The following is a 17,240-nucleotide window of genomic DNA, read 5'->3' as shown; positions in this document are numbered from 1 at the left end:
GTGTTTTTTTTTAACTATTTTTGTCTTATTTTTATTACAGTGTGATTCATCATATATCATAGGGTTTTATGGTGCATTTTTCGTAGAAAACAGGATTTCAATATGTACAGAATTCATGGATGGTGAGTTTTCCCTATTATAATACTTTTAAAATGACTTGGGAGGCAGAGTGCTTTAAAACCTGGTTCTGATATAGACGTCAAGTAGAATTAAAAATAATTACAATATACCAATAATGACCTCCTTTATACTCTAAAACATCTAGTTTTAGAGGTTCCTGGTGTTAAATATTTACAGCTGAGCTATAGTTTCAAGAATGTAATTTCATTTACTTTTTATTGAAAATTTAAATAGAACAGATTAAATGCTGGCCTAATCGGTGGTTTGATATTTGATTCTTCCATACAATCTGTCTTTACTTGCAAAACAGATGTTCTGTCTTTTAATGTTTCAATAGCCAAAACAGATTTTCTTTTAAAGAAATCTATTAACCCAATGTCCTGTGTCTTTTACAAAGAAATCGGTTCTTAATTGCAAGATAAGAAATTGTTTTTCAACACAGCTGTTTAGCCAAGATGTGTTTAGTTTTCTTTGGACTCTAGCCCTTTCCTTTCATCTGTATTTTTCATTCATTTCTATTTTGGTAACTCTTTCTTGGTCTGAATATTATGGCAAAATGTAGATTTCTTGGTACCCTGTTCCTGAAATAATGTCATCATTGTTATTTACCCATTTTAAATCAAAGCAGTCTTTAGATTTTATATATTCAGTTTTTCAGTTTCTAGCCCATTAAAACACAACATTTTTTTAAAGTTTATTTATTTATTTTGAGAGAGTGAGTGTGCGTGCACATGTGAACAGGGGAGGAGGAGAGAGAGAATCCCAGGCTGGCTCTGCACTGTCAGCATGGAGCCCACCGTGGGGCTCGAACTCACAACTCTGAGATTGTGACCTAAGCCGAAATCAAGAGTCAGATACTTAACTGACTGAGCTACTAAGGTGTCCTTCAGCATTTTTTCTTATACTTAGTTTATTTGGTGGATTCTTAGTATGTAACAAAGTAACTAGTTCGTGCCTTGCAAGACGTTTTCAGAAGTTATCTTTGGTAGGTTGATACTATAATAAGGTAGATAATGTGTTCTAAATTCTGTTTCATATTAAAATATGCATTTATTGCGATGGCATATTTAATCACCATAAAATTCACCATTTTGAAGTATACAATTCATTGGTTTTGAGTATTTTCACAAGGTTGTGCAAGCTCATCATCACTAATTCGAAAACATTTTTATTACCCCAGAAACAAACTCCTTAGCCATTAGCAGCCACTCGCTATTCCTCTAGTCCGTGGCAACTGCTAATCTACTTTCTGTCTCCAGATTTTGTACTCTTCACGTATATGGAATCATGCAGGATGTGGCCTTTGCGTTTGGCTTTTTATTTTATGAAAAAAATGTTTTAAATTTTATTATTTTTGAGAGAGAGAGCATAAGCAGGGAATGGGCAGAGAGAGAGGGAGACAGAGAATCTGAAACAGGCTCTGCACTGTCAGCACAGAGCCTGACACGGGGCTCATACCCATAAACTGTGAGATCATGACCTGAGCTGAAGTCGGACACTCAACCAACTGAGCCACCCAGGTACCCTGTGGCTTCTTCTACTTAGCGTAACATTATCAAGGTTTCCATGTTGTAGCATGTATCGGTACTTTATTCCTTTTTATGGCTGAATAATAAACTACTCATTTAGCAGTTGGTGAGCATTTGGGATGTTTCCACTTTTGTGCTGTTATGAATAATGCTGCTCTGTATGTTTGTATGCAGGTTTTTCGTGTGGATAGAAGTTTTCAGTTCTCTTGAGTGTATATCTAGGAGTTCAATTGCTCGGTTGTATGATAACTGTATTTGTAATTTTTTTGAGGAACTGTCAAACCATTCCATTCTATTTCACACCCGTTTGCATTCACAGCTGCAATGGTTGTGGGTTTCAATTTCTCCACATCTTTGCCAACACTTGTTACTGTGTGTCTTTTTTAGTATAGCCTGTGAGAAATGATATCTTTTTAGTTTTGATTTAGATTTCCTAATGACTGATGACATTGACAATACTTCCATGTACTTGTTGGCCATTTGTATATCTTCCTTTAGAAATGTGTATTCAAATCTTTTGTCTATTTTTACATGGGTTATTTGTGTTTTTATTGTTGAGTTGTAAGAATTTGGTATGTATTCTGGATAGTAGTATCTTACCAGATGTATGATTTGCAAATATTTTCTTCCACTCTGAGTTGTCTTTTCATTTTGTTGATAGTGTCCCGTGAAGCATAAAAGTTTTAAAATTTTATGAAGTTCAGTTCATATTTTTTTTCTTTGGTGGCTTGTACTTTAGATGTCATATGTAAGAAAGTATTGTATAATCCAAAGTCATGAAAGTTTATACCTGGTTTCTTCTAAGAGTTCTATAATTTTCATTCTTAAAGGTTTTTTTTTTTATCTATTTTGAGTTAATTTTTGTATGTGGTATAGAGTCCAAATCCATTCTTTTTCATGTGAATATCCAGTTGTCCTAGCACCATTTGTTAAAAAGATTATTCTTTCCCATTGAATTTTCTTGGCACTTGTCAAAAATTTATTGACCATGAAATGTATTTCTAGACTCTCAGTTCTATTCCATTGATCTATTTGCCCATCCTTGTGGCAGTACTAGACTGTCCTTGCTTACCTTTTTTTTTAAAAATGTTTATTTATTTTTGAGAGATAGAGAGCAGCAGAGGAGGAGCATAGAGAGAGAGAGAGAGAGAGAGAGAGAGAGAGAGAGAGAGAGAGGGAGGGAGAGAGAGAGAGAGAGAGGAGACACAGAATCCAAAGCAGGCTCTGGGCTCTGAGCTGTCAGCACAGGGCCTGACGTAGAGCAGAGCTCGAACTCAACGAACCGTGAGATCATGACATGAGCTAAAGTTGGACACTTAACTGACTAAGCCACCCAGGCACCCTGTACTTTACTTTATTATTCTGTGTTACTTTAGCTTTGTAGTAAGTTTTGAAATTAAGAAGTGTGAGTACTCCAACTTTATTCTTTTTCAAGATTGTTTTAGCCATTCTGGGTCCCTTGCATTTTCATATGAGTTTTACAATCAGCCTCCCAAATTTGCACACACACAAAAAGTCCAACTAAGATATTGATACAGATTGCAGTGAATCTGTACATCAGTCTGGGGAGTACTGCCACTTTAACAATATGAAGTCTTATACTTCATGAACATAGAGTATCTTTCCATTTATTTAGATCCTCTAATTTTTTTCAGTGATACTCTGTAGTTTTTGGTATTCAAGTTTTGCAGTTCTTTTGTTAAATTTATTCATAAATATTTTTGATGCTATTATAAATTGAGCTTTTATTTCAATTTTGGATTATTCATTGCTAGTGTATATAAATATAAATGATTTTTGTATATTGATCTCTATCCTGCTCCCTTGTAGGATAAATTTACTAAATTTGTTTCTCAATCCTAATAGGTTTTTGTAGCTTCCGTAAGATTGTCTGTATAAAACATGTCATCTGCAAATAGACGTAGTTTTACTTCTTTCTTACCAACCTGGATGCTTTTAATTTCTTTTCCTTGCTTAATTACCCTGGCTAGAACCTTCAGTAGAATGTCAAATAGAAGTGGTGTGAACAGACATCTTCTTTTTCTCCTGATCTTAGATGGAAAGCTTTTAGTCTTTCACTATTAAGTGTGATATTAGTTTTGGGTTTTTAGTAGATGTCCTTTATCAGGTTGTCAAAGTCCCCTTGTCTTCCAAGTTTGTTGAGTATTTTTGGTTTTTCTGTGTTTGTTGAAATGATAATGATTTTTAAATCCATTTTTCTATAATTCCATAATTAAATCCATTATTCCATAATAGTATTATATTAATTGACTTTTGCATGTTGAACCAATTTTGTATTCCTGCGATAATTCCAATTGGTCATGATGTATAATGCTTTTTATAAATTGCTGGGTTCAGTTTGCTAGTATCTTGTTGAGGATTTTTGGATTTATATTCTTAAAGAATATTGGTCTATAGTTTTCTTTTCTTGTAATGTCATTGTCTGGTTGTGGTATCAGGATAATTCTGGCCTCAAAGGAGTTGGAAAGCATTTTTTCCTCCTCTAGTTTTTGGAATAGTTTATGATGGATTAATGTTAATTTTTCTTTAAACATTAGGTAGAATTCACCAGTGAAGCCATCTGGTCCTGGGGTTTTCTTTGTGAGTAGTTTTTATGGTCAAGTGGCATCTGTTGCCTATTATCAGGAGAAATCCAAGCACTTCTGCCCACTGTATCTTAGTATGGAGTTGCCAAGGAAAACACAGTGCAATGAAATGCTGGATTTAACAGTGCCTTACATAAAATTAAAAAGAGAGAGAGAGACAGACAGACAGACAGACAGCAAGATCAGTTTGGGAGTATCAGTTCCCTGCGGCCAACAGTAAGTCCTTCCTGGCAGCCTATACAGGGCCCTTGGCCCACACACACCCCTCATGCTGCAGCGAAAGGATCCTCCACCCCACCCTACTCCTGTGGTGTCAGAAGCACCGAAGGCTGGGGACATGTCTGAAGGTCATTGACACACATGCTTAAGCAGGACAATGGAGTACACACTGAATTTGAAACAGGGAAAAACAGTCCAAAACAAAGAGGTAAGCCCAGCACAGGCTACATGGGCTCTTTATCTGCTGGTAAGCAAGTGTTCCAGACCCATGGCCCATTCTTATGTGGCCACATCGGGTCCAAAGAACAGTGCACATAAGACCGTCTTTCCCAGCAGTGTTTTTTAATTGTAGTATATTACACAGATAACATATATAATTCACTGTACTACCCATTTTTAAGTGTGTAGTTCATAACTGGTAAGTACATTCACATTGCTCTGCAACCAGTGCCACCATTAATCTCCAGAACTCTGCATCTTGCAAAACTGAGACTCTGTACCCATTAAACAGTAACCCATTGCCTCCTAACCCCAGCCCCTGACTACTAACATTCTGGTTTTTTGTCTGCATGAATTGGACTACTCTGGGTACCTCATTTCAGTGGAATCATACAGTATTTGTCTTTTTTGGGGACTGGCTTATTTTACTTTGCATAATGTCCTCAAGGTTCATCCATGCTGTGGTGTGTGTCAGAATTTTTTTTCCTTTTTAAGACTGAATAATATTTGTGAGTTTTTTGATTACCAATCTCTTTAGTAATTACATGTAGTTATAGGTTTATTCAGATACGTATTTCTTCTTCAATTCTGATAGTTTGTAGCTTTCTAGAAATTTATCCATTTCATTTAGATTACCTAATTTGTTGATACACAGTTGTTCCTAATATTCCTTTATAATCATTTTTATTTCTGTAAAGTTGGTGTTAATTTTCCTTCTTCTTTCATTGCAAATTTTAGTAATTTGAGTCTTTTTCTTTTCCTTCCTTCCTTCCTTCCTTCCTTCCTTCCTTCCTTCCTTCCTTCCTTCCTTTTTCTTTCTTTCTTTCTTTCTTTCTTTCTTTCTTTCTTTCTTTCTTTCTTTCTTTCTTTCTTTCTTTATCAGTGTAGCTAAAAGTTGGTCAGTTTCTTTGCCTTTTCCAAAGAACCAACTTTGGTTTCTTTGATTTTCTCTGCTGTTTTTCTCTGCCTTAATATTTGTTTCTTCTACTAGCTTTGGGTTTAGTTTGCTCTTCTTTTTCTAGTTTTTTAAGGTGCAACGTTAGGATACTGATTTGAGATATTTCCTACTTAATGTAGCCATTTGCAGCTATACATTTCCCTCTAAGTACTGCTTTAGCTGCATCCTAGAAGTTTTGGTATGTTTTCATTTTCATTTAGTTTAAAGTATTTTCTAATTCCCCCCAAAGGAGAAATCACTTGCGATTTCTTTTTTGACCCATTTTCCATTAGGAATGTGTCATTTTCCACATTGAGTGTTCTTCTGTTGTTGATTTCTAATATTCTTTTGGAGGTCAGAGAACATACTTTGTATGACTTCAGTTCTTTTAGATTTATTGAGGTTTGTTTTAATGCCTAACATTCTATTCTGGAGAATGTTTCATGTATACATGAGAAGAATGTATTCTGCTCTTGATGGGTTAGATTTTCCTTAGATGTGTGTTAGGTCTAGTTGATTTACAGTGTTGTTTAAGTATTTTATTTCCTTGTTGATCTTCAGTTTAGTTCTATTTATTATTGAAAGGGGGATATTGAAGGGGCGCCTGGGTGGCTCAGTCATTTGAGCGGCCAACTTTGGCTCAGGTCATGATCTTGCAGTTCATGGATTTGAGCCCCATGTCAGGCTCTGTGCTGATGGCTCAGAGCCTGGAGCCTGCTTCGGATTCTGTGTGTCCCTCTCTCTCTGCCCCACACCCCGCTCGCGCTCTCTCTTTTTTTCTCAAAAGTAAATAAACATTAAAAAAAAAAAAAAAAAGAAAGTGGGATATTGAAGTCTCCACCTAATATTTTTTGCTTGTGTATTTCTTCTTCAATTCTGTTAATTTATGCTTCATATATTTTGGCATTCTGTTGTTAGGTGCATATATGTTTATAGTTGTTATGATCGACTCTTCAGTCATTATAAAATGTGTCTCTAGTTACTATATTTGTCTAAAGTCTATTTTGTCTAATCTTAGTGTAGTCATCCCAGCCCCCCCATTGATTCTTATTTGCTTGTTCTATCTTTTGCCACTGTTTTGCCTTCAACCTATTTGGGTCTTTGAATCCAAAGTGCATCTCTTATAGACATCATAGAGTTGGGTCATTTTTAAATCCATTCTGCCAATCTGTCAGTGTTTAATTCATTTACATTTAATGTAATTACCAGCAATATCTGCCATTTTACTACTTGTTTTCTTTAGTTGTATTCTTTTATGTTCCATTTATTCATTACTGCTTTCTTTTATGTTAAATAGGTATTTTTAATGTATTGTTTATATTGTCATGATTTCTTTTACTATATTTTTTGAGTTATAGTTTTGATTTTCCTAGAGATTACAATTAACATCTTAACTTCTGACAACTTAGTTCATATTAATATCAACTTTTTTCAAGTCTATAAAATTGTTGCTCCTAATAGCTCCATTCCATCCCCCTCCTTTGCGCTGTTACTGTCATAGAAGTTACATCTTTATAAGTTGGGTACTTATTAATGCAGATTTTTACTTACTGCTTTGTGCAGTTCTGTTTTTTTTAATTTTATTTTTTGTTTTTTAAAATTTATATCCAAATTAGTTAGCATATAGTGAAACAATGATTTCAGGAGTAGATTCCTTAATGCCCCTTACCCATTTAGCCCATCCCCCTTTCCACAACCCCTCCAGTAACCCTCAGTTTGTTCTCCATATTTATGAGTCTCTTCTGTTTTGTCCCCCTCCCTGTTTTTATATTATTTTTGTTTCCCGTCCCTTATGTTCCTCTGTTTTGTCTCTTAAAGTCCTCATATGAGTGAAGTCATATGATTTTTGTCTTTCTCTGACTAATTTCACTTAGCTTAATTTCACTAATTTCACTTAATACCCTCCAGTTCCATCCACGTAGTTGCGAATGGCAAGATTTCATTCTTTTTGATTGCTGAGTAATACTCCATTGTATATATATATACCACATTTTCTTTATCCATTCATCCATCAATGGACATTTGGGCTCTTTCCATACTTTGGCTATTGTTGATAGTGCTGCTATAAACATAGGGGTGCATGTGTCCCTTTGAAACAGCACACCTGTATCCTGGGGATAAATGCCTAGTAGTGCAATTGCTGGGTCGTAGGGTAGTTCTATGTTTAGTTTTTTGAGGAACCTCCATACTGTTTTCCAGAGTGGCTGCACCAGGTTGCATTCCCACCAACAATGCAAAAGAGATCCTCTTTCTCTGCATCCTCGCCAACATCTGTTGTTGCCTGAGTTGTTCATGTTAGCCATTCTGACAGGTGTGAGGTGGTATCTCCTTGTGTTTTTTTTTTAATTTTGTTTAATGTTTATTTACTTTTGACAGAGAGAGAGAGACAGACTCAGCATGAGTGGGGGAGGGGCAGAGAGAGAGGGAGACACAATCTGAAACAGGCTCCAGGCTCTGAGCTGTCAGCACAGAGCCCGATGCGGGGCTTGAACTCACTGACAGTGAGATCATGACCTGAGCCGAAGTCGGACACTCAACTGACTGAGCCACCCAGGCACCCCTCCTTGTGGTTTTGATTTGTATTTCCCTGATGATGAGTGGTGTTGAGTATTTTTTCATGTGTCAGTTGGCCATCTGGATGTCTTCTTTGGAGAAGTATCTATTCATGTCTTTTGCCCATTTCTTCACCGGGTTATTTGTTTTTTGGGTGTTGAGTTTGATAAGTTCTCTACAGATTTTGGATACTAACCCTTTATCTTATATGTCCTTTGCAAATATCTTTTCCCATTCTCTCGGTTGCCTTTTAGTTTTGCTGATTGTTTCCTTTGCTGTGCAGAAGCTTTTTATTTTGATGAGGTCCCAGTAGTTCATTTTTGTTTTTGTTTCCCTTACCTCCAGAGACATGTTGACTAAGAAGTTGCTGCGGGCAAGATCAAAGAGGTTTTTGCCTGCTTTCTCCTCGAGGATTTTGATGGCTCCCTGTCTTACATTTAGGTCTTTCATCCATTTTGAGTTTATTTTTGTGTATGGTGTAAGAAAGTGGTCCAGGTTCATTCTTCTGTATGTCGCTGTCCAGTTTTCCCAGCACCACTTGCTGAAGAGACTGTCTTTATTCTATTGGATATTCTTTCCTGCTTTGTCAAAGATTAGTTGGCCATACGTTTGGGGGTCCATTTCTGGGTTGTGTATTCTGTTCCATTGATCTGAGTGTCTGTTCTTGTGCCAAGTTCTGTTTCTTTTTAAATTTATTTCCTTTTTTTTTTTTTTTTTTTTTTGAGAGAGAGAGAGGAAGGGAGGGAGTGAGGGGCAGAGAAAGGGGGAGAGAGAGAATGAATCCCAAGCAGGCTCTGTGCTGACAGCATGGAGCCTGACACGGGACTTGACCCCAAAAACTGTGCAATCGTGTCCTGAGCTGAAATCAAGAGTCGGACACTCAACCAGCTGAGACACTCAGGCACCCCTACAGTTCCCTTTCAGTCAGACAGGAGAAAAAGACTTACAAACAAAAATACATTTATCCTGCCTTTTATATTTACCTATATAGTAACCATTACCAGTACCCTTTATTTCTGTGTGTGGATTTGAGTTACTATCTAGTAACTTTCCTCTGAAATTCCTTCAGTTGGAAGGGACTCCCTTTTACTTCTTGTAGGGTAGGTCAGCTAGTGATGAATTCCCTCAGTTTTTGTTGATTTCAGAGTGTCTTATCCTTCACTTTTGTAGTATAGTTTTGCTGGATATAAAGTTTTTGGTCAACAGTCTTTTTCTTTCAGCTATTTGAATATGCCATCCATTGCCTTTGATCTGCATGGTTCTGTTAATATTTTTGAGAATTTCTTGTATTGCTTCTCTTTTGGCTTTCAAGATTTTCTTTTGTCTTTGTCTCTGGACAGTTTCATAATGTATCTAGGTGTTAGTCTCTTCATTTATCTTGGAGTTTATTGCATGTCTTCAATGTGCAAATTAATGGTTTCATCCAATTTGGGAAATATTTGGCTGTTACTTCTTCAAATATTCTTTCTGCATCTTTCCTTCTCTTTTAGGTCTCCTTAATGCATATGTTGATATGCTTGATGATGTGTTACAGGTCTCTGATAATGTGTTCATTTTTCTATTCTTTTTTCCTTCTGTTCCTCAGACTGGATAATCTCAATTGACGTATCTTTATATTCCCTGATTCTGTTTTCAGCCTATGTAGATATATTCTGGTGAATAATGTCTTATTTATTTTTAACTCCAGAATTTATTTATTTTTACATATGTATGTATGTATGTGTATATATATATGTGTACATATATATATATATATATACATACCTATGTGTGTATGTATGTATATGTGTGTAGTTGTATACTTTCTATCTCCTTATTAATATCCTTTATTAGGGGAGACATTATCTTCATACTTTAGTTCCTTACATGATTTCCCAGAGTGTTTCTTAAATAGTTCATTAAAGATTTTTTTTCTAGTAAGTCCAACATCTGAGCTTTTATACAGATGGTTTCTATTAATTGCTTTTAGTCTTGTGTATGGGTCATACTTTTTTGGTTTTGTTATTGAAAACTGGACATTCAATTTTATTTTTTAAATAATGATTCTTTGTTATTTTTATTTATTTTTTAATTTTGAGAGAGAGAGAGAGAGAGAGAGAGAGAGAGAGACTGAGCACAAGTGGGATAGGGACAGAGAGACAGGGAGACAGAATCCAAGGTAGGCCCCAGGCCCTAAGCTATTAGCACAAAGCCTGATGCAGGGCTCAAACTCGCAGACTGCGAGGTCATGACTGAGCCACCCAGCTGTCCTGAAAACTGGACATTTTAAAGTAAATACTGTGTTAACATTGGAAATCAGATTCTCCCTCATCCCCAAACTTTGTTGCTGCTGTTCAGTGACTTTTCTGAAGTATTCTGTCATGTTTATATCTTTGGTGTATGGCCACTGAAGCCTCTTTTCAGTGAGCTTCCAAGTCAGCTAATGATTGGACAGAGATTTCCTTAAATGCTTAGAGCTATTAAGTCTCCTTGTCTTTGTTGAGGGGGGTTCCATGTGTGTTTGGGGCACATCTTCAACACTCGCCCAGGCAGTTGGTAACTTTGTCTTAGTTTTTGCTTCCTGCTTGTGCAGAGGTTCCTGGTCAGCCCCAGTACCTGCTTACAGCCTCCTCAGAGCCTTTCTAAGCATGTACACAGCTGTATGCATGCACATATCCTAGATTCCCAAGAATATGATAGAATTTTTCAAAGCTTCTATGGACATTGCATTTCCTAGATTTCCTCTTTAAGATTTTTGTTTAGCTAGTTCAGCCCAGCTGTTATCCACCAGTTCAGTCAGTTGCAAAGTTAATCAGTTCTTTCTAATTGTTTTTAACAAATGCCCCAAAGGAAAAGACTTTTTGTACTAGGCAACCTATAAGTCAGGTTGAATAAAGGCAATATGTCCAGGAAGGTCTTCCAGGGAACCACCAGACAGATCAAAAATAAAACTTTTCTGAGAAAGTGTATTTGAGGGAGCACCAACTCAGTTCTACCTGTACAGTGCCCCCCTGGCTGCTGTGTTCCCTGGGATTGCAGGCTGCTGCTTTTCAAGGCTTCAGTGAAGCTGGAGAGGAGGCACTGGGAACAGGGCAAGTTAAAATGCCCCAAATCTTCAATAATTGATTTTTGGGTTGCTGCAGTCCTTTTATTCATTCCCAGAGTTCTGCAAAGATTGGTCTGACAATTTTTGCCTGTTTCTTTATTGCTTATGTGGAGAAGAGAATTTTCAATGGTCCTTACTCTGTCATTTTTGCTAATGTCACCTTTTAATTACATTTTTAATGCTTTTTTAAAAGTTTCATTTTATTTTAATTCCAGTGTAGTTAACATACATGTTATATTGGTTTCAGGTGTACAATATAGTGATTCAACAATTCCATACATTACCTAGTGCTCTTCACAACAAGAGTTCTCCTTAATGCCCATCACCTACTTCACCCATCCCCTAACCACCTCCTCTCTAGTAACCATCAGTTTGTTCTCTACAGCTAAGATTGTTTCTTGGCATATTTGTCTCTCTCTTTTTCCCCTTGCTCATTTGTTTTGTTTCTTAAATTGTACCTACAAGTGAAATCATTTGGTATTTGTCTTTCTCTGACTGACTTATTTCACTTAGCATTATACTCTCTAGCTCCATCCATGTCATTGTGAATGTCAAGATTTCACTCTTTTTGATAATGTTGCTATAAACATAGGGGTGCATATATCTTTTCAAATTAGCATTTTTGTATTGTTTGGGTAGATACCCAGTAGTGGAATTACTGGATCATATGGTAATTCTGTTTTTAAATTTTTTTTTTTTTTTTTTGAGTAAAACTCCATTGTTTTCTACAGTGGCTCTACCTATTTGCATTCTCACCAAAGTGCAAGAGGGTTTCTTTTTCTCTACATCCTCACCAACACTTGGTGTTTCTTGTGCTGTTGGTTTTAGCTGCTCTGACAGGTGTGAAGTATTATCTCATTGTAGTTTTGGTTTGCATTTCCCTGGTTGTGAGTGATGTTGAGCATCTTTTCATGTGTCTGTTAGCCATCTGGATGTCTTCTTTGCAGAAATGTCTGTTCACATCTTCTGCCCATTCTTAATTGGCTTATTTGTTATTTAGGTGTTGATTTGTATAAGTTTTTTATATATTTTGGATACTGACCCTTTTTTGGGTATGTCATTTGCAAATATTTGCAAATATCTTCTGTAGGTTGCCTTCTAGTTTTGTTGATTATTTCCTTCGCTATGCAGAAACTTTTTATTTTGATGTAGTCCCAATAGTTTATTTTTGCTTTTATTCCCTTACGTCAGGGGACATATGTAGAAAAATGTTGCCATGGTCAGTGTCAGAGACCCTACTTCTTGTGTTCTGGGACTTTTATGGTTTCAGGTCTCATGTTTAGATGTTTAATTCATTTTGAATTTATTTTTGTATATGGTATAAGGAAGTAGTCCCAATTTCTTTTGCATGTTGCTGTCCAGTTTTGTTGAAGAGACTGTCTTTTTCCCGTTGGATATTCTTTCCTGCTTTGTCAAAGATTAAGTGACCATATAATTGTGGGTTTATTTCTGGGTTTTCTATTCTGTTCTATTTTGATACCAGTACCATACTGCTTTGGTTACTACAGCTTTGCAGTACAGCTGGAAGTCTGGAACTGTGATACCTCCAGCTTTTTTTTTTTTTTTTTTGTCAAAATTGCTTTGGCAATTTGGGTTTTTTTGTGGTTGCATATACATTTTAGGATTTTTTTTGCTCTAGTTTTGTGAAAAACTTTGTTGGTATTTTGATAAGGATTGCATTAAATCTGTAGATTGCTTTGTTAATTACTTTTATAATATTTGTTCTTCCAGTCCATGAGCATGGAATGTCTTACACACAGAACATTCTCCAGAATAGATCAGATATTAGGCCACAAAACAAGTCTTAACAAATTAAAAAAGATCTTGCATGTTTTCTGACTACAATGCTATGAAACTAGAAATCAACCACAAGAAAAAATCTGGAAATACTGCAAATACATGGAGGTTAAATAACATGCTACTAAACAATGAATTGATCAACTGAGAAATCAAAGAAGAAATCTAAAAGTACATGGAAACAAATGAAAATGAAAACACAGTGGTTCAAATGGGATGCAGCAAAAGTGTTTCTAAGAGGGAAGTGTATAGCAATACAGGCCCACCTCAAGAAGTAAAAAGAAATCTCAAACAACCTAACTTTACACCTAAAGGAGTTAGAAAAAAGAACAGCAAACAAACCCCAAAACTAGCAGAAGGAAAGAAATAATAAAATTAAAGCAGAAATAAATGATATAGAAACTAAAAAAGCAAAAACAATAGGACAGATAAATGAAACCAGGAGCTAGTTCTTTGAAAATATAAACAAAATTCATGAACCTCTAGCCAGTCTCATCAAAAAAAACAAAGAGACAGGACACAAATAAATAAAATTACAAATGAAAGAGGAGAAATAACAACCAACACTACAGAAGTACAGTTGTAAGAGAATATTCTGAAAAGCCTAGAGGAAATGGATAAATTTTTAGAAACATATAATCTACCAAAGCTGCAGCAGGAAGAAAAAAAAATTGAGTGGACCAGTTACAAGCAGGGAGATTAAATCAGTAATCAAAAAAACTCCCAATGAACAAAAGTCCAGGACCAGACAGTTTCTCAAGCGAATTCTATCAAACATTAAAAGAAGAGTTAATACCTACCCTTCTCAAACTATTCCAAAAATATAGAAGAGAACGGGAAAATTCAGTCTATGAGGCCAGTGTTACCCTGATACCAAAACCAGATAACGACAACACAAAAAACAGAACTACAGGCAAATATCTCTGATGAACATAGATGCTAAAATCCTTGAGAGAAAATGCTGGCAAACTGAATCCAACAATACATTTTAAAAATCGTTTGCCGCAGTCAAGTGGGATTTATCCCCAGTATGTAAGGGTGAATTCATTATTTGCAAATCAAAGTGATACATCACATCAGTAAGAGAAAGGATGAAAACCATATGATGATTTCAATAGATACAGAAAAAACATTTGACAAAGTACAACATCCATTCATGGTAAAAACTCTCAACAGAGTAGGTTTAGAGAGAACACACCTCAACATAATAAAGCCTATATATGAAAAACCTAAAGCAAACATTATACTAAATGGTGAAAAACTGAATGCTTTTCCCCTAGAGTCTGGAAGACAGGGATGCCCACTCTGACCACATTTATTCAACATAGCACTGGAAGTCGTAGCCATAGCAATCAGACAAGAAAAAGAAATAAAAGACATCCAAATCAGCAAGAAGTAAAACTTTCACTGCTTGCAGATGACATGATACTATACATAGAAAACCACCAAAAAAGCTACTAGAACTGATAAATGAATTCAGTAAAGTCACAGGATACAAAATCAATGTGCATTTCTATATACTAACGGAGCAGCAAAAGAGAAATTAAGAAAACAATCTCATTTACAGTTGCACCAAAAATAGTAAGATACCTAGGAAGAAACCTAACCAAAGAGGTAAAAGACCTCTATTGTGAAAACTGTAAAACACTGATGAAAAAATTGAAGATACACATTTTTAATATATTAAGTCCTTATCTTAAAACATTCACTTTGCAGCCTATATTTAAATCTCTTTTTTGAGGCAACTCCTTTCTAGACTTGAGCTGCCTAAAGACGCTCTCTTACTGCTGCTTGACGGCTTCCCTTACTCCACGCTAATCAGTCCCAGAACACTAAAATTTTCCACTTTTTACATTTAGCTCTCCATTTCTTATCTTTCTGTTGTTTCCCACATCAATTATCCTAAAATTTTATTACCCTCTTCCAGATCTGACCTCCTTTCTCCTTCAAAGATAATGAAGACTTTCAGGTATGAGCTCTCACAATTCTTTGCTCTTCCATTATCCATCTGTAGCTTAGCACAAGTAAGCCAACATGATCCTCCTTGCACATGAAGGGCTGCATAAGGTCAGTCCCTTATGTGCAGCCCTTATGTCAGTCCCACATGTGCATACACTTAGTGAAGTTCTCTCCATCCCTCAACCTCTTTCTTTTGTATCTTCATTCTCTATAATACGGCAAAATGTACCCAAAAAATATTTGGACCAGAAGCTGTGTACCACACTCTATCAATTCTTCTCTTCCCTTCCCTTGCAATTAAGCTTCTTGACAATTTTCTCCCAACCCTAGTACTATTCCTTTAGTGTAGATTCTCACTATCTATTTTAATCTCATATTAGTCATCTATATCCAGATATTTATTGAACACTTTCCTTCAGACACTGTTCTCAACCTGGGGACACAAACAGTAAATAGGACTTAATTCCTGTCATTATGGAACTTAAATTCTAGAAGGGGAGCCTGAGAAGAGACACATAGTACATTCTCAGAGAGAGTTAAGTCTCATTGGAACATAAAGCAGGATAGATGATGACTAATAGGAGAGGAGGTGCTAGATAGGATGGTCAGGGATGGCTTTTTTATGGGAGTGACATTTTAGCAGATTTTAATGTCAATGAGCCATTCACAGAAGGTCATGGGGAACATCTTTGAGGAAGACAGAGTATCTGTTATAAATACTCCAAGGTAGGAGCAAGCTTGGTATAATGAAGGCCCCACAGGAAGGCCAAAATGACTAGTGAGTATTGATGGGAGGACCTGGGACCAGAGAGGGGGCCAAAGAAGTAAGTAGAAGCTACATTGTGTAGGCCTTATAGAGCATGTAAGGAATTTGTGTTTTCATCTGAATTAAGATGCCACTGGAAGTGTTCAAGTAGGGGACTGATGTGATATGCCTTCTCATTAAGTAAAACTAAATCTACTCAGAAATGCTCAAATACAGCTTCTCAGAATATATGCCCATGTTTTTGGATTACTGTCATTGGAACAAATTTTTTTCTCAAAAACCCATGTTGCAGAGAAAGAAAAGGAGTATCAAGTACTCCTTTGAGTCCTTGAAACAAAGGGCTCTTTATTTTTACAAGTAGCAGAGTCTAGGAGAGCTTCTTCTGAAATTTTTGCTTATGGCTCCAGATTTTAATTTTATTAGTATTAATAATAATCATGGTCATTTTAAGAAAATTTTGGGATTAATATGACAGTATTGTTGCTTCTCATTCATTAACTACATATTTGTATTTTATCCTACATTCAGGGCACTACTTTATGTTTAGTCCTGTGTTAGGTTAAACACAGACCTCACAGCCATGAGTCTTTTTTGCTTAGTTGCATGAAAATGATGGCCCTAATTCATCAAGAGAAACATATAGTTTGGTAGTTGAGATGGGTTCTTTTGCTAATTTGTTAGCAGTCTTCCTCCTGGTTCCTATGGTGGATTGTAGCATGAAATGAAATGACTGGCTAGGGGTGATCTGAGGCCAGAGAATACAGAGAAGTGACAGGTCACAGAAAGCAAACCAGTGACGTCACCTTGGAATCACGAATAAAAGGTTTAAACCAACTGTGTAACATAGAAATGAGTTTCTAAATGCCTTGAATACCAGTGTCTCAACTAAGATTAAACTGTCTGTGTCATGGTAATATCACATTACATTAAACTGTAAAAAGTTCACATGTGATTCTCAAGCTCAATGATGTTACAGGGAAACCTTTTAAATGTTTGCAGTTCTGGGAGTTCAAAGGCCGAGACCTTTCCTGAGCTCTCCCATCAACTGACTCACGGCCATGACTAGAAAACTTACTTTCTGGGAGTCACTTTTTCCCATTTGTTGAATAAAGTCATTGGACTGTTCTTTAATGTCCCTCTAGCACTAATGTTGGGTGATATGATGAGTCTAAGAATTGCCTTTTTGGGATAGGCCTGAAGGATAGAGATGATAGTAAAACTCAGTGAAAATTAAACTGTAAACTCTGTCATTTTTAGGCTAAGACTTATTTAGTTGCACAAAGAGAACTACTAAAGCTTAATAGGAGCTCTTGATTCTGAGTGGATCTGCCAGATCCTTTTTTTTGCCTCTGACAGTTATCTCTAATGATTATGTCAAGGACAGGATGAATCTGTGATGACACAAAACCAGTATGTAAAGATTTACCCATGTGGATGGCTAAGAAGAGTG

At 36.2% G+C, this 17,240-nt stretch overlaps 1 protein-coding gene across 14 annotated transcripts in view; it reads left to right on the top strand.

The window, feature by feature from the left end:
* Positions 1–17,240, top strand: part of MAP2K5 (mitogen-activated protein kinase kinase 5) — a 270,655-nt gene that overhangs the window by 100,040 nt on the left and 153,375 nt on the right. For all 14 annotated transcript variants that reach the window (XM_058740633.1, XM_058740638.1, XM_058740627.1 and 11 more), the window contains exon 11: positions 41–122. In XM_058740633.1, the coding sequence (XP_058596616.1) occupies positions 41–122 (82 nt within the window). The remainder of the gene's footprint in view (positions 1–40; positions 123–17,240) is intronic.

Source organism: Neofelis nebulosa, chromosome 7, assembly GCF_028018385.1.
Source record: "Neofelis nebulosa isolate mNeoNeb1 chromosome 7, mNeoNeb1.pri, whole genome shotgun sequence".
Classification (NCBI taxonomy): domain Eukaryota; kingdom Metazoa; phylum Chordata; class Mammalia; order Carnivora; family Felidae; genus Neofelis; species Neofelis nebulosa.
Note: the sequence above shows the minus strand (reverse complement) of the source record. Positions and strands in the feature narration are given on the sequence as shown.